The following is a 22,523-nucleotide window of genomic DNA, read 5'->3' as shown; positions in this document are numbered from 1 at the left end:
GGAACTCTCCTCTGTTCCAGACATTGATCTATGGGCTTCAAAGGGCATGATATACCTTCATTGTGTGCTCATCCCCACAGGAGTTAGGCCCGCTCTATCTCTGAACGAGGAGTTTGAGTTCCCTACCTACATGCTATTTAGATACCTAAAGCTACATCATGCAATACAGGCACAATTTCCAGAGACTATCCCCACTCTGCAAACCTTACCCCCAGTGGATATAATTACTGGCTCAGAACCCACCAAATTTACGGTAATATCTGCATTATATAATGCACTGCGTACCCCCACTGTCAATCAAATAGTCGATAGGGCCAAAGCTCGCTGAGAAGGAGATCTATAGAGCTCTATAGAGGAATCGGAGTGGGAAGAAATACTAGAAGGCATGAAACTAGTCTTGCCTAGACTCTCTGACCGTTTGACACAATTGTACATTATACACAGAGCTTATTTAACGCTATTAAGAATTCCTACGGTAAATACCGCTTAAACCAAAGTCCACTATGTCCTAGATGTTTTGATGAACCTTGTACTTTTTTTCCTCTTAATGTGGACCTGTCCGGCTATTCAAGCCTACTGGGTGCAAATTATCAAATTCCTACATGACCGCATGGGCTCCCCACTCCAACTGGACCCCAAACCTTGTGTACTAGGTCTGCTTCCAGCCGTTGATGTGGACAAGTTCCTTGCTACTTTACTGCATGTAACTCTTTTTAGTGCTCGAAAACTGGTGGCGCGTCACTGGATGCAGGTCATCCCCCCCCTACTTTCCAGGCCTGGATTTGAGAAATATATTCCACATTGCCATATAAAAAAGTGATTTACCTCAATAGGGGCTGCCCCTCCAAATAAAATAGTCTGGGACAAACAGGTGGAGCTGTCTGACACCTGTGACAATGAGTCGTTGTCTATGGTCTCCCGCAGGGATTAGGGATATCTCTCTCTGAGCCCTTCCTACAGAAACCAGTTTTGCAAAACGCTTGTGTACCCCTAAGTACAGCACGATTCGAGATTCTTATACTACCTCAGTATTTATAATAAACTGTTACACTTGAGAACTTTGTACTTTACCGTTGCCCTGTTTTGTACCCAGAATGTACCTCGATCGCCTCCTCTTTCGGGTTGTCATTGTACGTATTTCTCACAAATAAACTTATAAATTGCCCTTAGTCATGTGTATGCATGAATGTGAGTTTGGGACCCTGGATTGTAGGCTCCTTGAGGGCACGGACTGATGTGAATGTACAATGTATGTATGTAAAGTGCTGCTTGCAAAAGTATTCATCCCCTTGGCATTTTTCGTGTTTTGTTGCCTCACAACCTGGAATTAAAATGGATTGTTTGAGGATTTGCATCATTTAATTTACAGAACATGCCCACGACTTTGAAGATGTGCAAAACTATTCACCCCCCCCCCCCCCTAAAGTCAATACTTTGTAGAGCCACCTTTTGCGGCTATCACAGCTCCAAGTCGCTTTGGATAAGTCTCTATGAGCTTGCCACATCTTACCACTGGGATTTTTTGCCCATTCCTCCTTGTAAAACTGCTCCAGCTCCTTCAAGTTGGATGGTTTGCACTTGTGAACAGCAATCTTTAAGTTTGACCACAGATTTTCTATTGGATTGAGATCTGGGCTTTGACTAGACCATTCCAACACATTTTACATGTTTCCCCTTAAACCACTCAAGTGTTGCTTTAGCAGTGTGTTTGGGATCATTGTCCTGCTGGAAGGTGAACCTCTGTCCTAGCCTCAAATCGCACACAGAGTGGTACAGGTTTTGCTCAAGAATATCCCTGTATTTAGCACCATCCATCTTTCACTCAACTCTTACCAGTTTCCCAGTCCCGACTGCTGAAAAACATCCCCATGGCATGATGCTGCCACCACCATGTTTCACTGTGGGGATGGTGTTCTTTGGGTGATGTGATGTGTTGGGTTTGTGCCAGACATAGCGTTTTTCTTTGATGGCCAAAAAGTTCAATTTTAGTCTTATCAGACCAGAGCACCTTCCTCCATACATTTTAGGAGTCTCCCACATGCCTTTTCGCAAACTCAAAATGTGCCATTTTGTTTTTGCTGTAAGTAAGTTTCTTCTGGCCACTCTGCCATAAAGCCCAACTCTATGGAGCATACGGCTTATTGTCGTCCTGTGTACAGATACTCCAGTCTCTGCTGTGGAACTTTGCAGCTCCTTCAGGTTTACCTTAGGTCTCTGTGCTGCCTCTCTGATGCCCTCCTTGCCTGGTCCGTGAGTTTTGGTGTGCGGGCGCCTATCGGAGGGTTTGCTGTTGTGCCATGTTCTTTCCATTTGGTTATGATAGATTTGATGGTGCTCCTAGGGATCATCAAAGATTTGGATATTTTTTTTATAACCTAACCCTGACTTGTACTTCTCAACAACATTGTCCCTTACTTGTTTGGAGAGTTCCTTGGTCTTTATGGCAGTATTTGGTTAGTGGTGCCTCTTGCTTAGGTGTTGTAGCCTCTGGGGCCTTTCAAAAAGGTGTATATATGCGATGACAGATCATGTGACAGATTGCACGCAGGTGGACATCATTTCACTAATTGTGACTTCTGAAGGTAATTGTTTGCAACAAAGCTTTTTATGGGCTTCTTAACAAAGGGGGTGAATACATACGCACATGCCAATTTTGCCGTTTTTTGTTTCTGAAATATAGTTTTATGTATATATTTTTCTAATTTTAATTCGCCAACTTAGACTATTGTGTTCTGATCCATCACATATAAGTCAGATTAAAAAAAAACCCATTGAACTAAAGGCTGTAATGTAACAAAATGGGTAAAAAGCCAAGGGGGGTGAATACTTTTGCAAGGCATTGTAACTATACAAATACCTGTAATAAATAACATTTTAAGGCAAGAGCCTTTGATCCTCAAATCACTGTATATGTGCCTGCTAGTTGCAGGTTATGGGCCTTTACTTTTGCCTGACACATAGTTAACTGCCACACATTTAGGAACCAAGGCAGTGTAACCAAACAGGTTGGTCAAATGGACCTTTGAATGGGAGAGCTTAGCTCTACTGCAAGTGGGGTTTACCTGTGACTAGGGCAAGAAGTGAGAGCTTTCTACAGTGGATATAAAAAGTCTACACACCCCTGGTAAAATGTCAGGTCTCTGTGATGTAAAAAAATGGGACAAAGATAAATCATTTCAGAACTTTTTCCACCTTTTTAACCACTTCCATACAGGGCATTTTCACCCCCTTGCTGCCCAGGCCAATTTTCAGCTTTCAGCGCTGTCACACTTTGAATAACAATTGCGCGGTCATACAACACTGTACCCAAATGAAATTTTTATCTTTTTTTCCCCACTAATAGAGCTTTCTTTTGGTGGCATTTGATCACCTCTCTTTTATTTCTTGTGCTATAAACAAAACAAGAGTGACAAGTTTGCAAAAAACACAATATTTTTTACTTTTTGCTATAATAAATATCCAATTTTTTTTAAACAATTTTTTTCCTCAGTTTAGGCTGATATGTATTCTTCTTCATATTTTTGGTAAAAAATAAAACGTATAAGCGTATGTTTATTGGTTTGCGCAAAAGTTATAGCGTCTACAAAATAAGGGGATAGATTTATAGCATTTTTATTTTTTTTTTTTTTTTTTTACTAGTAATGGCGGCAATCTGCGATTTTTATCGTGACTGCGATATTGTGGCGGACATATCGGACACTTTTGACACTTTTTGGGACCATTCACATTTATACAGCGATCTGTGCTATAAAAATGCATTGATTACTGTATAAATGTGACTGGCAATGAAGGGGTTAACCAGGAGGGGGCGCTGTAGGGTTAATTATGTTCCTAGGGAGTGATTCTAACTGTGGGGGGAGGGGACTCACAAGGGGAGGAGACCGATCGGTGTTCCTCTGTATAAGGAACACACCATCGGTTTCCTCCCATCTGACAGGACGTGGATCTGTGTGTTTAACACACAGATCCACGGTCCTGCTCGGTTACCGGGCACTCGCTGGGGGGCCTGGAAGGACCGCCGTCATATGGTGGCGGCCCAGGATAACAGCTGCACCGTCCGTCATATGACGTTGGGCGGGCAGCAAGTGGTTAATGTAACCTATAAATAAAAAGAATAAAATAATGTGTTTGCATAAGTGTGCTGCACACCCTCCTGAAACGGTGGATTTAGCTGTGTTCAGAATTAAGCAATCACATTCAAACTCATGTTAACTAGGAGTCAGTACACATCTGCCATCCTTTAAAGTGCCTCAGATTAACCCCAAATAAAGTTTAGCTGCTCTAGTAGGTCTTTCCTGCCATTTTCTTAGTTGCATCCTACAGCAAAAGGCATGGTCAGCAGAGAGCTTCCAAGCGTCAAAGGGATCTCATTGTTAAAAGGTATCAGGTAGCAGAAGGGTACAAAAGCATTTCCAAGGCATTAGATATACATTGGAACCAGTGAAGACACTCATCAAGTGGAGTAAATATGGCACAGCAGTGACATTACCAAGAACTGGACGTCCCTCCAAATTGATGAAAAGAAAACTGGTCAGGGACGGTGCCAAGATGCCTACAGCAAACATTAAAGGAGCTGCAGGAATATCTGGCAAGTACTGGCTGTGTGGTACATGTGACCACAATCTCCCGTATTTTTCATATGCCTTGGCTATGGGGTAGAGTGGCAAAACAGAAGCCTTTTCTTACAAAGAAAAACATCCAAGACCAGCTAAATTTTGCAAAAACACATCTGAAGTCTCCCAAAATCATGTGGGAAAATGTATTATGGTCTGATGAAGCCAAGGTTGAACTTTTTGGCCATAATTCCAAAAGATATGTTTGGAGCAAAAACACTGCACATCACCAAAAGAACACCATCCCACAGTGAAGCATGGTGGGGGCAGCATCATGCTTTGGGGCTGTTTTTCTTCAGCTAGAACAGGGGCCTTAGTCAAGGTAGAGGGAATTATTAACCGTTCCAAATACCCACCAGTCAATATTGGCACAAAACCTTCAGGCTTCTGCTAGAAAGCTGAACATGAAGAGAAGCTTCATCTTGCAGCATGACAACGACCCAAAGCATACATCTAAATCAACAAAGGAATGGCTTCACTAGGAGATTCAAGAAGATTCAAGTTTTTGAATGGCCCAGCCAAAGCCCAGACCTGAATTCGATTGAAAATCTGTGGGGTGATCTGAAGAGGGCAGTGGACAGGAGATGCCCTCACAATCTGACAGATTTGGAGTGGTTTTGCAAAGAAGAGTGGGCAAATATTGCTAAGTCAAGATGTGCCATGCTGATAGACTCATACCCAAAAAAGACTGAGTGCTTTAATAAAATCAAAAGGTGCTTCAACAAAGTATTAGTTTAAGGGTGTGCACACTTATGCAACCAGATTATTTTAGTTTTTTATTTTTGCTTCCCTTCCACCTAAAAGATTTCCGTTTGTACAGTTTATAGGTCACATTAAAGGTGGAAAAAGTTCTGAAATGTATTTATCTTTTGTCTCATTTTGTTTACATCACAGAAACCTGACATTTTAAGAGGTGTTTAGACTTTTTTTTATATCCACTGTATGTACCTGGGATCCAAGGGCTCTTTGGATACGCAGTCCTGACAGGCAGGTGGTTGTCAGTTTTACACACAGCCACTACAGCTGCAGTCACCTGATTGTGTGAAAACATCCCCCCTGCTGTCAGGTCTGTACGATGTACGGACCTGGCAACGAAAGGGTTCAAGCCTGAAGAGCCGAAACGCGTTTGAATTTTACGGCTTTTTTATACCTGTATTATTTAATCATGTTTTAGCCAATTTTTGTGGTGCCAGCCTTTCCCTTTCCACATAAGATGTCGCACCCTTTAGGCTAAACAGCAATGTAACAGACATGTAGTCCCCATTACAGTTGTTTTTGCTGTTCATCCCCTACCACACCATTACTTGGAAAAAAAAAATATATGCAGGTTATTTGGCATAGGAGGTAGAAAGCTGAAGACTACTTCATCACACCTCCTGAATATTTTCCTGGCTCAATGAATATGTTTTTTTACTAGCTTACACAAGGTGATTTTAGCTTTATATGCTTTTACTTTTCTATGCTTTATTCCCATAAAAAATGTTTAAGTCTGCAGGTGGGGCTGTCATGGAGGATAAACAGGGAGTTTTCAAACTTCCACATACCAATAAAAATCTTGTTAAGGTATCTTCTGCAATGGTACATTAATAATTTCCTACTTCTAATAATGATGAGGCATTGCATCGTGTACATGCTTATGTCCGATACACTGAGGAGTTGCAGTAGGGCAAGCCAGGAAACCTCCAGGTGGTGCTGTTGTGGCGGATTCCTGAAAAAGCATTGCCTGTAAAGTAGATACAGATCGTCCTTTTTTTTTTCTTTAAGTTTATCTTGTATATCATCATGCTTATGTATGCAGCAAGTGCCTAATTTGAAATGCGATGTTAAAAGCATTGCTGTATTTCCTATAGAAAGCGATTGAGTAACATGTCATTATGTAACATCATACAGGCCTGTCTTACAGGAACTGCTGCTCACCTCCACTACCACATTATACCCATAACAGCCACTAATTGTTAATCACTACTGCAGTAGTGATGTCACAGCGACAGTGTAATTGCACTGTTCTTCTCAGTTGAAATTATACAGACAATGGTGGACTTTGTAGAGACCAATTATGGCCATTTAAGTCAAGGTAACCTATGGCTTAAAATTGAAATGCTTTATAGCTAGTAACAAAAAGGGCTTGTGTTTGGTTTATTTTTATTTTTTTATCTCAGTAGTTTGACAAGATATAATTTTTTATGTTTTTCACATATGTATAAAGCGCACATCTTTTGTTATGCCATCCCAAAAGTAACGACACATTACCCTTTGTAATAATACAGGTAGTGGTAATATTATGGAGGAGGGGATTCATGGAGGGTTAATGCACAGTTCATTCAATGATTGAAATTGGTTTATACTCCTTTTTTTTTTTTCTTTTTTCTTTTTTTTCCTGATCATGATGTTCAAAGGCAGAATAGACGTTTCAAAAAAGAGGGGTTTAATATATCTGGATTAGTAAAGTGAAGTTTGTATATTGTATTTGCCTCTGTGCCTCCGACCTTCACATCTGGTGGCTCAGTTTTAAGATTTATCGATTTCTACAAATCTTTTCTAGATGTCAGAGGTTATATTCAAGACCAGCAATTCTCAACTAGGGATCTTCTAGAGGTTGCTAGGGGCTCCTTGAGCTGAGTGACCTCTCATTTTGGTGATGCCTACATAGTTCTAAGGTCAGTGCAATTTGGCATAGCCCAGCCATTGGCTGAGAGCGCTAATCAGGAGCCGGTTGGCCGCTGGCTTTCCAGCATGCTCGTCCGACAGAAGCTGGCCAAACGGCCGGCTTCTGTCGGACTGGCTACCCCATACACAGGAGGGAGGAAAGCTGCAAAGTATAGCTGGAAGATTCTAATTACTCATGCAGCTTAGACCAGAGGCAACTTATATCCATTTGCATCATTCAAGTAACACTACTGCCGAATCAGGAATAAAAGTTATTGTTTGAACTGTTCAACTGTGTCTGTGATTACTACAGCGGGGTGGAAGAAGCAGGGGTTAAACCAGCATGTACTGTAATGAACTAACTAGCAGCTCCTACAGGGTTAGTGAGCTACATCTAGAAAAAGAAAGCCTTTGAAATTTGTTTGCAATAACAAAAATCAGTATCCCCAGCAAAGCAGCTTCATTATTATCCCATTAAAGAAGAAGAGAATTGAGCGCTGCGTTTCGAAATTTAATAATTTGCCATGTCACGAATGTTAGTTCTCCATTACAAACGCTAATTTACAAGACCGACCGCTTCTGCTTCCGAACATGCGTGTTTGTACTTTGGACTTTTGTCCGACGGACTTGTGTACACACGATCGGAAAATCCGACAACACACATTTATTGGCGGAAAATTTGAAGACATGCTAGCCAACATTTGTTGGTGAAAAGTCCGACAAGAATTGTCCCGATGGAGCGTACACATGGTCGGATTTTCCACCAGCAACCTGATATCCAACATTTCCCATCGGAAAATGTGTTCGTGTGTATGGGGCTTTAGACAGGGCTCGTTCACACTAGCGGTTGGGGGCAGTAAAACCCAGTCACTCCTGCTTTCTCTGCAAGCATCCCATGTAAGGCCAGGTTCACAACAATCCATGTCTGTTTTTGCCTGTTTTTTTAACTTGTGTTGTATTGCATTTTAATGCACTTTTGTTATTCTATTGGGGATCGGAGTGCATGTAAATGCATAAAAAAAGGGACAGGCCTCATTTTTCAAACCACACCACAGAGTTCAGAGCAGAAGCCTCCTTGAATAACAATGCTTCTTATGACAAATGCGTTTGGCTTTATAACGTAAGTTAAGAGAACGGAGCCATCGGCGGTGTTTGATCGCTCGGTTCTCAGTGCAGAGATGCAGGGGGAACAGATGCAGCATTTGATCGATGCTGCATCCACCTAGGTAAGTATGAAACTGCAAAAAGAAAAAAAAAACATACATCGCTTTTAAGTCCCATAACAGATGTTGACATTTTGAATTGTTGCAGCAGAAAGAAAAGTAGATAGTTTTCTCTGCAATTTGACTCAGAATACCTTTATTCCAGTTTTGAATGACAGGTCTGCTTTATTAACAGGTAAAAGTTGAAGTTTCACTGTCGGAATCTCTTCTAGGAAAGAATAATCGGTATCTTCAACCATTAAGACAGCACAGCAGGGTGTGATTTTGATGTGTGAAAACCTGTAACTCGACGACTATGGATGTAGTAGAGTACGTCAGCTTTATCGCAAGATTTAAAAATTAACAAAACTTTTAAATCACACCTATAAGAAGGAATAGGACATTATGACTTTGCAGAACAATCTGGCTTTAGTGCTATTATTTATCAGGTCAATATATGAACATTGCTGGTGATATGTCATCCAAGCCCCTGAAAGATATCAGAATGACTGCCCGCATTAGAGCAGTGGCTTCTTTTTTGAGTTGTGTCTTCATACCAACATTTAACGTAGGTGTCATGTTAGTTTGAAAGTTTGTTAGCATATTGTAGAGCTTTATGCTAACAGACACTTTGACAAAATTGGTATATGTGATTTTGATACATGAGACTGTTGTCACTGTGAGTGAGGGGGAATCATGAGACAGATAGCTCAACCATTCCTCACTCTGAACCGAAAAAAAGTCTGTAGCCCAACTTGATTGTTTTTTTTTCAGAATAATACATACAGTGCCTTGAAAAAGTATTCACACCCCTTGAAATTTTCAAAATTTTTCTAAGATTGTTGTGTATATGGCTCCGTCCATATTCCCATCAACTCTGACCAGCTTCTCTGTCCCTGCTGAGGAAAAGCATCCCCACAAAATGATGCTGCCACCACCATGTTTCACGGTGGGGCTGATGTGTTCAGGGTGATGTGCAGTGTTAGTTTTCCGCCACACATAGCGTTTTGCTTTTAGATCAAAAAGTTCAATTTTGTGCTCCTCTGACCAGAGCACCTACTTCCACATGTTTGCCATGTCCCCCACATGGCTTTTCTGCAAACAGGACTTCTTATGACTTTCTTTCAACAATGGCTTTCTTCTTGCCACTCTTCCATAAAGGCCAGATTTGTGGAGTGCACGACTAATAGTTGTCCTATGGGCAGATTCTCCCACCTGAACTGTGGATCTCTGCAACTCCTCCAGAGTTATGCTCTCCTTGCCAGGCCTGCCAGTTTAGGTGGACGGCCATGTCTTGGTAGGTTTGCAGTTGTGCCATACTCTTTCCATTTTTAGATGCTGGATTGAACAGTGCTCAGTGAGATGTTCAAAGCTTGGGATATATTTTTATAACCTAACCCTGCTTTAAACTTCTCCACAAACTTTTATCCCTGACCTGTCTGGTGTGTTCCTTGGCTGTCTTGATGCTGTTTGTTCACTAAGGTTCGCTAAGATAACAAACCTCTGAGGGCTTTACAGAACAGCTGTATTTGTACTGAGATTAAATTTCACACAGGTGGACTCTATTTACTAATTAGGTGACTTCTGAAGGCAATTGGTTAAACTAGATTTTAGTTAGGGGTATCAGAGTAAAGAGGGCTGAATACAAATGCACACCACACTTTTCAGGTATTTATATGTAAAAAAATTTGCAAACCATTTATCATTTTCCTTCCACTTCGCAATTATGTGCCACTTTGTGTTGGTCTATCACATAAAATCCCAATAAAATGTATTTACGTAATTGGCTGTAACATGACAAAATGTGGAAAATTTCAAGGGGTATGAATGCTTTTTCAAGGCACTGTACCATACATACATTGGAGGAAAGTTACCTAAGTAACTATATTGAAATTCAAAGGAATTTTGTTACAGCAATTTTTTATTTTTTGTGAATCCCCCTGTGTCTGGCAGATCTCCAACTCTGCCCTGGAGTTTGGGGAAAGTCTTTCCTTTCTATGCCCTTTGAGGCGACAACAGATGCCAGCCTTGCCTTGTTTGTTCCTTGTGTGTGTGTTTGTCCTCAGAGGAGTCAAGACTCCCTATCCGTGTTCTGGAACTGAGAGCCATATCAATTTATCACCCCCTTCTGCAAGATCACCCAGTTAGGGTGCAGTCATACAATACTACTTCAGTGGGTTACACAAAACATTGGGGGGGTACGAGAAGTCAAGTTGCCCCTAAGAGCAGCAAACTTAATCCTCTCTTGGGCAGAAATTTGCAACATTCCTGGCATGGACAGTAGGCAAACGGACTTCCTAAGCTGTGGGTCAGCATCCAGTAGATCGTAGACAGGTGACTGGTAGGTCACGGTCTGGGCTTGCTCACCTGCCATTCCAGAGCATCAAACAGAGTGCAATGCAGAGGAACTATTTGTAAAGTTGGAGCTGTAGTAGGGAGCAAGAGCCGTATAAGCCGATGCCTCCTCTATAGTGCTGGTTCCTGTCCCATGTGGAGTGATACCAACTGCACTCCACCTCTTATCCCAGCTAGTAGTCTCCAGAATGGTACCAGCAGCAGAAAAGAGATCTTCAGGTCAGTGTTGTCAGGAACCATAAATCAGACGGAGACAGAAAATGCAGTAAAAATTACACCTTTTTATAAAGTGATAAAAAAAATGGTACAAATAGTAAACATAGTCAAAACATAGCCAGGTTTGGTAGCCAAAGCAGGTAGTCAGAACAAGCCAGTAAATCGGGAAGCCAGAGATCAGCGTGGTCGGAGGCAAGGGAACAGGATCAGAAACCAGAAGGGACATCAGCCAGGCAAGTCTTCAACAGGAACACAGCAAAGAGTCTCCAGATATGTTTGACCAAGAAGTAGACATGGAAGGAATGAACCAGTTTAAATGGCCAGAAGGGGCTGGCTGTAGGCTGGACTGACGAACAGGAAATGATCACTAGGTGAGCCACTGTGGAACGATGAGTGTTGGCAATTAACCAACAGCTGAGCACTGAGAAGGGAGAGCTGAGAGCCCAGCCCTGACAAGTGTGAAGCAATACACTGGGCATAATAGTATAGGGCTGCTTTTACACTGATGCACTTCAGTTTACCTACACCGCAGGTACAGTCTAGTGCACCTGCAGCTTTCCTGTGGGTTTGCTGAACTTAGCCAAAGACTTCTATTATATCCTGTGGGTTTCTGAAAGGGCACACCTGCAGGATATAATAGAAATCTATGGCAAAGCGTAACTAACCCAGGAAGGTCGCACATGCACTGCACTGCACCCGCATCAGTGTGAAAGCATCCTTATAGGGGGCTTTACCATCACCCCCAACTTTACGTGTGAACGAGCACAAAGGGTGCTGTTGCCGAATGCAACTAAGGGCTCATTCACAAGGCACTGCTTCTCCCCTGAAAAGTGATCCAAGTGTGTTTGACAGGTGGTGAGGAGGCCATATGTACTTTTTTTTTAAACCCATTGTCATGCAATGCACGTGATTGTGATATGGTAGTACAGCAGTTAGAGATTTAAATCCAGTGTGAGGAGGTAACATTGTGCCCAGTCTTTGACTTCTCCCATCTTGTTCAGGTAGATCTCTACCTCTTTAACCACTTCAGCCCCGGAAGTTTTTACCCACTTTCTGACCAGAGCACTTTTTACAATTTGGCACTGCATCACTTTGACAATTGTGCGGTCATGTGACGTTGTACCCAAACGAAATTTGCATCCTCCTCCCCCCCCCCCCCCCACAAATAGAGCTTTCTTTTGGTGGTATTTGATCACCTCCTGCGGTTTTTCTTTTTTTGCGCTACAAACAAAAAAACGACAATTTGAGAATTTTTTTTTTTTTTTTTTTTACATTCTGATATAATAATTATTCCCCAAAACGATATAAAAAACACATTTCTTCCTCAGTTTAGGCCGATATGTATTCTACATATTCTTGGTAAAAAAAAAAATCGCAATAAGTGTATATTGATTGGTTTGTGCAAAAGTTATTGCGTTTAGAAATTAGGGGATAGATTTATGGCATTTTTATTATAAAATTTTTTAATTATTATTATTATTATTACTAATGATGGTGATCTGCGATTTTTTTTTTTTTTTTTTTTTTTTTTTTTTTTTTTTTTTTATCGGGATTGCGGTAGACAGATCGGACACTTTTGACGCTTTTTTGGGACCATTGACATTTATACAGCGATCAGAGCTAAAAATAGCCACTGATTACTATATAAATGTCACTGGCAGGGAAAGGGTTAAACACTAGGGGGCAATCAAGGGGTTAAGTGTGTTTCCTCAGCGTGTTCTAACTGTAGGGGGGATGGGCTACCACTGACATGACAGAGATCGATTTTCCCGATGACAGCAAACAGAAGATCTGTCATGTTACTAGGCAGAACAGGGAAATGCCTTGTTTACATAGGCAGTTCCCCGTTCTGCCTCTCCTTGACGTGATCGCGGGCCGCCGGCGCACATGGAGTCCGGCACACTCCCGCGGCGGGCGCGCACCTGCTATCCTGCTTTTGCAGACTGATGTACAGGTACGGCATGAGCCGGTTGGCAAGCCGGTAAAGCGGACCTCCAGTCATTTTTTTTTTTCATCTTTCCATCTATTAAATCTTCTGCCCTTGTTGTTTTAACTTTGGATAGTAAAACTTTTTTTCTGCCAGTAAATGCCTCATACAGCCCACTTCCTGTTTCTTGTCTGGTAAAAAGCCTAGGCTTATGACATCATGCACAGCTCTCGCTCGCTCTCGCTCTCTCTCGTTTCCCAGGAAGGGAGGGGGGGTGAGTCATAAGAGGGCCAATATGAGCTGCAGAGCTGGAGGTGTGCCTCTGTGTAAATCCAGGAAGTAAACAGGCAGCAGCTTCAGCTGCCCAGTTATAATGGATGCAGCCAGACTTGGTAGAGGGAGATTTCTGCAGCATATTTGGCAAGTACAGAATCACAGTATATATAAAATAATATGCAAAGTGGTTGGAGGGAAGCTTCAGAATAGCAAAGATGTTTTTATTACAAATTATGTGAGCAGACTGAAGTTCCTCTTTAAGGTTGGCTTCCCCTTTCTTAAGCCAACAATATATAGACCTGGGGGGAAGGGTCTCTGCATCCCGAGGTCTTCCAGACTCTGTCAAGGGCAGGGCCAGGACAAAGAGGTGGGCAGGAGGGCAGCAGTGTACTGTAGGGATGGGTGTGCCATGTGGTGATCTCATTCTGCTTATGAGGCTGACAGGAGTAGTGACAGTGGCATGATTACCACTCCTGTCAGCCCAGCGCTGGAGGCAGCTAAAAGAGGAGAGAACCAGGAGGAGGTGCAGGCCATAGCCTAACGGCCTCCTAGTCATTTAATGTGGCTTCTGTCTAAAGCAAGACCAACCATGTTGTGCCCCACCCTCTCTTTCACTGAGTTTATAGGGCAGGCTCCATGCATCCTATCATCTGCAGCCAGACCGTAGCCCCCTCGCTCCAATTCTGTCTAATCCCTCGTTCACCCCGGGTCTCACCCCTGCGTCCTTTTAAATGGTAGACAAATAAGGTAGTTCATCGCTTTACTGACTTCTATGTTGGGGAATGGATTCTCTTGCTTCAGCTATTGCGCCGGAAGCACCTTCCCCGAGATACAGAAGTATACTCAGCTACTTCATTTCATGAAATCCTTACAACGACGAGATATTTTTGGTCAGACTGCCTTTGGATTCTTATGCAGATTGTATGATAAACAATCTGGTTTCATTTCAGAAATATAATGCTAATGTCACAACCCTCTAAGCAACCATACATGCTGAAGTAAGAACATGACCTATAGCTAACATGGACCTTGAGGATTGGCATAAATTAGCAGTCTATGCCTCTAAATCATTTATTAACTCTTCTCTAATGGCTCATTTACACTTTCTTTGGCTTCAGCGCACATTAAGGGCTAGATTGCACTTCAAAACAAGGCTTCAAACATGCTTTGTTAAAGCTCTCTGAACGCCAGTCAAAGCTCGTGTCACTAAATAAAGTGGTTAGCTTACAGTCCTGTTTACACCATGCTTTTGCTTTGACTTTGCCTAAAAAATTATACCCCATGTAACTTTAGTTGTGCTTCAAAGCCTCCATAGAAGTCTATGGCAAAGCTCTCATCGAAGCCCCACCACAGCCTCATCGAAGCCCCACCACAGCCTCATCAAAGCCCCACCGAAGCACCAAGTAAAAGCAAGGTGTAAACAGGACTGTAAGCTAACCATTTTATTTAGTGACAGGGGCTTTGACTGGCGTTCAGAGAGCTTTAACAAAGTGTGTCCGAAGCCGTGTTTTGAAGCAATTGTAAACTAGCCGGTAATGTGTGTTCAAGCCGAAGCAAGTGTAAATGAGCCCTTAGATGGTATATGGCCCAGACGAGGGTGGCCTCTTACGTCCTGGGAGCCTCACCGCCCTGATTTAGAGTTTACGGTCAGGAGGCTTAATTTCTGCATACCTGGTCAGAATACCCAAAAGTCTGCAGATTCTGGATATGTGTTTTATAATTTCCTGTACTCTTTGATAGGCACTAATCTTAAAAAAGAACACACAACAGGTTCAGTTGGGCTGCCCCATCACAGTATGTGAGAAGGCTGATCTCTTTTGTGCTATTGGCAGCTCATATTGCGATAGCTAGGTCACGGAAGTCTCCCATTTATACCATTTGTTATGCTTAATACCAAACTCTCCTGGATAATGGACCCTCAGCTATCCTGAAGGATAAATTACTACAGTTTGAAAAGATTTGGGAGCTCTGGATCACCTATCTTTCAGGAAATACCCAAAGTCTGTAAGTATTCCTGGAACTTTGGTATATTTTAATTGCGGGGGGGGGGGGGGGGGGGTGTTGGCAATACCACTTGTTCGGAATTGTAAAGTCTAAGTTTTGCCAATAAAAATTATTGGAAACTAAGCCATTAAATGATTGTGTAAAGCTCAAGGGAGGACATACCACTGTATTCACTTCACAGAGCAAAACTATGAATTGATTTGCTAACAAACAAATCCATTCATAAATGTAAAAAAATAAATCTAAAAACATAAATAGCTTTTTATGACCTTTAGGGTACATTCACACACACGGCTGCATTAGAACACAGCGGTTGGTGTACGATGGGATGACAGCAGTGCCGATGCGCCAATTGCAGCACCTCATATTGCTCACTTTTATAAAAAATAAAAAATGTATTGAAATGTCACACAGTGACTATTGGCCATGGTGTTAATTGGCTCACACTGTGCTGGAAAAAAAGTAGTGCATGAGCTACATTTTTCAGTGCATACCACCACAACACAGTGTTGCGAACTGGTCAGGTAGGAAACAAGGCAATTTGCAGTGGCGACTGCCCTGGAATAGCCACCCAACACAATCCTACACCCAGTGGTTGCATGTTTTTGTTGAATTTTAAATGGGCTGTAAAGGTTTGTTTTCTAATTAGGTTCCTTTAAGCTAGTGCATTGTTGGTTCACTTACCTTTTCCTTCGATTTCCCTTCTAAATGTATTTTTTCTTTGTCTGAATTTCTCACTTCCTGTTCCTCCTCTGTCAGCTTGCCCCCATCATCCGAGCCATTCTGGCTGGGGTTAGTCAACGCTCTCGCCCCCTCCCATGGGACTACATCCATGCGGGGAGACGCTGTGTACGTTCATAGGCACGGAGGCAGGGGAGCCGCGGGCGTGTCTAAAAAGCTGTAGCTCCACCCCCCATGCCATGTTATTGCAGTCAGAATGACAATCTCAGCAGCACAGCCTTTACTCCGCCCCCTTTATGTTTATTCAGTGTGTGGGGAGGCGGGAATGGGCGTGTCTGCTGGGCGGTGAGAAATGAGAACAAAGCTTGTTCTCGTTCTTTGACACAGCGAAAAAGCGGCATGGCGCATGCGTGATGCAACTAAGCATCAAGGGAATTGTAGTTCGTTTGAAGACGCGACGTTGCTGCATGGAGCGCGCTCTAAAAAACGGAAGCTGAGGAGATCATAGATACACTAAAGGAGGAAGTGAAGAAAAAGCATATGCATATAAGAGGTAAATCGAAAATTTCTGCAGAAATAACAGCTATATTCCTGATATATATTCCTACTGCATATAGACCAGATATTGATAAAAAAAATGTAGCTTTACAACCCCTTTTAAGCTATTGCAGGCTGAATTCTCAATATTTTATTTGAGTTTCTCAATACGGCTAAAGTGGAACAAAAGTCCCACTTAGAAATAATTGCTGTGAATTATTTATTTTTTGCAACAGAGACATGCAAGACCGCTTAATTTTTATTTTATTTAAAAAAAAAAAAATCTACCCCTTCACTCGTTTAATTCAAATTGACTGATCTCAGAAGTGTTTCAGACTGAATTTATCAAACACAACCCGAAACCCCTCAAAGCAAGCTTCACTTGCTGATCAACATGACTGCACATGTTAAAATGCCATACAATTCAACTGAGAACTGTCTAGAACAGGGGTCTTCTAACTTTCCAAAGGACCAGTTTACTGTCCTTCAGGCTTTAGGGGGCTGGACTGTGGACAATTGGAGTAGAAAAAATGCCACAACATCAGTGACTTAAACAATGCCCCATCATTGGTTTTAGTGTGAGGAATAATGCCCCATTGATGGTATCAGTGGGGGGAAGAATGCCCTATCCTTGGTGTTAGTGGGAAACATTGTGCCACATCATTTGTGTTTGTGGAAGGAATAATGCCCCAAGGGCCTGATGAGGGCGGGAAAAGGGCTGCATTTTGGAAACAACTGATCTAGAACTGTGAAAATTACATTGTAGCATGTTACAAAATACAATGTAAGACTTCCCTGCAGAGGAGCCAGTTATGTATGGGATTCCACATACTGTAGCAATGGCCCCTTCCGGCAATACCACACCCTCTGACACACCAAAGCTGTAGAAAGAAAATGTACAAAAAAAAGCAGTCAATAGCAAAAAACAATTACAAAGTATAACAAATGTAACAAACATAGTACAGAACCCATAGTATTGGTGGCAACTTTGGACTCTGTAGTGATGCCCTTTTCCCCATCTCACTGGGACCCTCAGGCTGGGTTCACACTGAAATCGGATGAGACTCACAGCAGGGGTCCGGTGCCTCCCTGTTCTGTTTCAGGAATGGATCGGGCCTGAATTTGGACCTGAAACAGAGCCAAAGACACACAGGACCCCTGTGTAGTCTGCTCCACAGACCCCTGGAGATGTGTGAACCAGCTCCACTGAGAGCCAGTTACAGTCTCCTGTCATGTGAATTGACTGCAGGGAAAACCCACATCCAATTCGCATAAGTGTGAACCCAGCCTCAGATGATAGGAGCTTCCAAACAACTGCAGCAGCACAGTCCCGTTCCAACACAATGGCAAACTCTGGTCATCCAACCATCACCCAGTTCAGGCTGCTTCTTTTTAACTCCTGGTACTTGTAGGGTCTTGTCATATTGACCTTAACCCCCCCCCCCCCCAATAGTTCTAAGCGGCTACCAGTCTTTTACAGCTCCCTGGGTGGACTCTTCCTTTCCCAGGCTCTGGCCCTTCCTGTGAAGCCGCTCCCTACACACTTCACTTGTGGCCGGGGAGAGGGGGGAAGGAAGGAATTCAGCAGCTCTGTGGGTGGCTGTGTAAGCTGTCACAGCCCATTAAAAACCAAAATTATGGGTTAACTAATGAGACAGCACAGCGGAAGCAGGATGCCTTAAAGAGGAACTTCTCACCCCCTTTGCTTCACCTGCTTTTACCTTTCATAATCGGTTGTGTTCAAGGAACATACCAGCCCAGTGAATCCAGCATTGTTCTGTAATGATCCGCCATTCCACTGCTGCACACCACGTTCTGCGCTGCCATCTTCCTCTCCTACATCAGGAGCCAGCTGTCCCCTCCAGGTTCTTGCATCTGTCCTCTGGTGATGCATGCTCCCCTTTCAACTACATGTCTAGGCCTCTGCTGCCCCCTGGAATCCCTGACACTACACGAGCAGGGTCATGTCATTCTTGCCTAAAGGTGAATGGAAGCAGAGGGATGGGTCAAACTATAGAACCAAATAAAGAGTAAAAAAAAATGTCAGTTATTTTAGGATGAAGAGGGGAGAGAATCAGAATGATGGAATTATTTTGAATAGAAATCCGGGCCAGAGTATGTAATAATCAATGATGCATGTACTTGCATGCATAATTAAAAGCTATACATCGAAACAACATTATACATAAATAACAAACAGTAATAGCATCTCTATATATAGAACTGATCTCCGTTATACATATATTTAATAAATCCTTAAAAAGGGAATATATTCCCTTTTAGGAGGGGATTATGGGTTAAAGTTAGTATCTTTTTAATGTGTCCTCTGTCTTCAAATTGTTTTATAGATCACCTATATGTCTGGCAGCAAACGGCAGATGATGTGACCCTTACTATCGCTCTACCTGATGGCACAACCAAAGATGACATCAAGATCCACTTTGCTCCCTCTCACATAACGGTCTCATTAAAGGAGCAGAAGCCGTTCCTGAAAGGACCGCTGTACTCCGTTATTGATCATGAAAGCAGCACTTGGGTTCTAAAAGATGAAAGACGGTAAAGTAGACGGTATTGCATTTATGATGTATTGCAGACATGCCTTCAGATGCAATATAGCTCATTAAATTTTTCTTTTATTTCATTAGGTTGAATTATATGTAATAGGTCATTCTGATGCACCTTCACCCCCGCCCAGTATACAGATCTTTGGTGCTCTCAGGTGTTTTTATAATATTGTGATTGAAAATGTTTGTAATCATGCTCAAGTTTAAACCGTAATGTACAAGCTGAATTTTACTTTTCCACAAATATTAATGAACAGAACAAATATTAATGAATATAAAGCTCAAAAGGTTGATTGTGTTTTATGATGTAATCTATTCATTCACTTCCTTCAACTTTTTTGTTTTTTACCAAAACACAAAGTGCAGTGAACACTGATAACTAATCGGGCACAATTTGTTTTACTGAGATAAGGGTAAATATCATTTTTGTTGTTTTTGCTTTGGCTTACTTTTACTTCCTGTGCTGCCCTTTCCCCGAAGGTGGGACTTCAGTTTCCAAATTTTTACTAATGGTCCACAAGCCAAGAAGTTAGAGGAAACCTTAACAGGAACACAGGCAGCATAAACCATACTTCTTTAGGAGAAGAGAAGGACTAGAACTCACTTGCTCACTGCAAGGTCAATGGTTTGTCCCCTCCGCTACAGCTGCCTCCCAGTTACCTGGTCACATACAGTCTATTTAACCCTTCTTGCTCTAGCAGTTGGTCTGTGAGTACCCTTATGAGATTTTTTTCTCACATTGACAGTAATGTCTTTCCAGCTCCTAATTCAAAGAAGAAAGAGACCCACCTTGAAAAAGGTAAAGAAGACACCAAGGCAGGTGCAGAGGATTCTTAGCCAGGACATTGTTCTATCTTTTCTCTGTTCTCCTCTAAAACCTCCTATGGAACTTTCTCTCCATTGTCTGAATATGGTACAAGCATTTCCTGAAGGTCCATGTACAGGGAAACCTGCTTCACATTCTGTTTGGATTTGGCAGCTCATCATTCATGCCTATGGTCTTAAGGGCAAGGCTATACTTTTTTCCCATCACAAACATGCCACCAAATCAGTTAGTGCTTCTTGTTTTTTTTTTTTTTTTTTTTGGAGCATCAGGCATCTGTTTATGATTTACAAGACTGCCATCTAGTCTTTTATTCACACGTTTATTAGGATTTACAGTACATGGTGTACGTTCAGGTCTTGGCTTCAGTTGTGAGGTTTTTGATGAGGCTCTGTTGAACCCCCTCTTTTGATCTGTTGGTTCTCCTGGGCCTTTTTAGCTTTTCATTTGCGGTCTTGCTGACTGCTTTTTGGATGTCCCATGGTACCTGAATTACTTTATCCGGTGTTCCTTAATGTACAATTAGGAAAATTTGATTTTCCACTTGCAGATAAATCCTTTTCCTGAAGCACATTAAGAAACACTGGTCCCTCCGCTCTGTTCTTTTGATCTGTTCCTACTATTGCTTGCTGAAAAACTGAGGCATTGTGGGGTTGAGAGAGGTTATACTAGGCTTTTCCAATGTACTTTGAATTGCTTAATCATGTGTGTCCCTTAATGTACTCCAAGAAATTGATTTTACAGCAAGGCAAAAATCCTGTTATTTTAATGAGCTTATAGGCTCACTGGGAAAGAAACTTTCATATAATAAAGCTTATCTTGCTGGGTATGTAATGTAAATTAGAGCAGCCCTCAAAATTTCCACTCGCCTGCTCACATTTGGCGAGTGGAAAAATGAGGATTGCGAATGTGGACAGCGCTGTGCTGTCCCGGGAATGTATAGCCAGTGCCCCCACAACCCCCCACCCCCACCCCACCGCGCACAGGCTCACAGCGTGGCCATTTTTAATAGAAGTTAGAGGATGGGGGGGGATTGAGAACATAGATGTGCTGGATTGGGGGGGGGGTTATTTGGAGGCATAGGTATAATGGAACCTATGCCTCCAAATCCATCCCCCCTCCCCCCCAGTCCATCACACCTATGCAATTCCACCCCTCTCCCCCCAATCCATCATACCTATGCCTCCAAATCCCACCCCCACTCTATCACACACGTGCCTTCAATTCCACCCCTCTCCTCCCTAATCTATCATACTGTATGATAAATTGGGGAGAGGGGGTGGAATTGGAGGCATAGGTATAATGGATTAGGTGGGAGGGGGTGAAATTGGAGGCATAGGTTGGATAGCTTGGGGGGGTGGATTTGGAGGCATATGTATGATGGGGAGGGGGGGTGGAAATGGAGGCACAGGTATGATGGATTAGGGGGAGGGGGTGGAATTGAAGGCATAGGTATGATGGATTGGAGGGGGGGGGGGGGGACTGAAAGCATAAATGCACTACATTAGATGGTATTAGATGCATATGTGTGCTGGAGAGGGGATGTTGAAAGACGAGGTGTGCTGGGGGGGTTGTTAAAAGCACAGGTGTGCTGGGGGGAGGAAGGAGGCAGATGCTGGGAAGAGGAATTGGAGGTAAAGGTGTGATGCATTGGAGGACTGGGGAGACGTTGGCGGTAGAGAGAGATGTACTAAGGGAGGTGTTGTAGTTAGAGGTGTACTGGGGGAGGCAAAACAAAACCAGAGAAATTCCTTGCTTAATTTACTGACCAGCCTGCTAATCAACCAAATTTTCCTGTCTGATGAGACTGCGCTGATGGGCACTGGTGAGGCTGCATTGATGGGGCCACACTGATGGGCACTGATAACCTGCATTCGTGGGCACTGATGAGCACTGATAGGCTGCATTGATGGGCACTGATAATGTTGTTGTTTATTTTTGTAACTTAATTCTGCATAAAACACTTAACAGTGTCATTTCATGAGATATTTATGAGGTCGTGTGTAGGGGTGGAATTAGGGGCAGGGTAGGGGTTGGGTGGGGCAACTGGTGGCGAGTAACCCCTAAGGCCTGGCTAGTAGCTCAGGACTTTAAATTTTGAGCCTGGAATTAGAGCATTAAAATACAAAAGGTGTGCCAACCCAAATGGTAAGAGTCCAAGTGGCTTTAATGATTTATACTATTTGCTTTATACTGTAACCCTTTAACAAAACAAAACATGCTTTTAGTAGCAGCTATGCTTGTATAAAATCTTTGAATGGTTACATACAAAAAAAGTGATTGTAACAGAAGATAAAAAAGAAAACATCCTTGGAAATGTATGATGATTTAAAGCTGTATTAAACCCCCAAAACCAATAATGTAGTATTTTGCAGCTTACCAATCATTCGATGCAGTGGCTACATTCGTTTTCTATTTTTATGCTTTTTTTTTGCTCGGATATGGGCAGTAATGCCGCGTACACACGGCTGGAATTTCCGACAGAAAAAGTCCAATGGGAGCTTTTGGTCAGATAATCCGATCGTGTGTATGCCCCATCAGACTATTTCTGTTGGCATTTCCGACGGACTTGGAGAACATGCTCTAAATTTTTCCTTCGGAAATGCCGACGGAGCTTGTCCTGTTGGCAAGTCCGACCGTGTGTACGCGGCATAACACACCTCCTGTATACCTTTTGGA

At 42.6% G+C, this 22,523-nt stretch overlaps 1 protein-coding gene across 1 annotated transcript in view; it reads left to right on the top strand.

The window, feature by feature from the left end:
- NUDCD1 (NudC domain containing 1) overlaps positions 1-22,523 on the top strand; it is a 266,321-nt gene that overhangs the window by 146,304 nt on the left and 97,494 nt on the right. The window contains exon 6 of the mRNA XM_073632155.1: positions 18,806-19,013. Within this exon, the coding sequence (XP_073488256.1) occupies positions 18,806-19,013 (208 nt within the window). The remainder of the gene's footprint in view (positions 1-18,805; positions 19,014-22,523) is intronic.

This window comes from Aquarana catesbeiana, linkage group LG05 (genome assembly GCF_042186555.1).
Source record: "Aquarana catesbeiana isolate 2022-GZ linkage group LG05, ASM4218655v1, whole genome shotgun sequence".
Lineage (NCBI taxonomy): Eukaryota > Metazoa > Chordata > Amphibia > Anura > Ranidae > Aquarana > Aquarana catesbeiana.
Note: the sequence above shows the minus strand (reverse complement) of the source record. Positions and strands in the feature narration are given on the sequence as shown.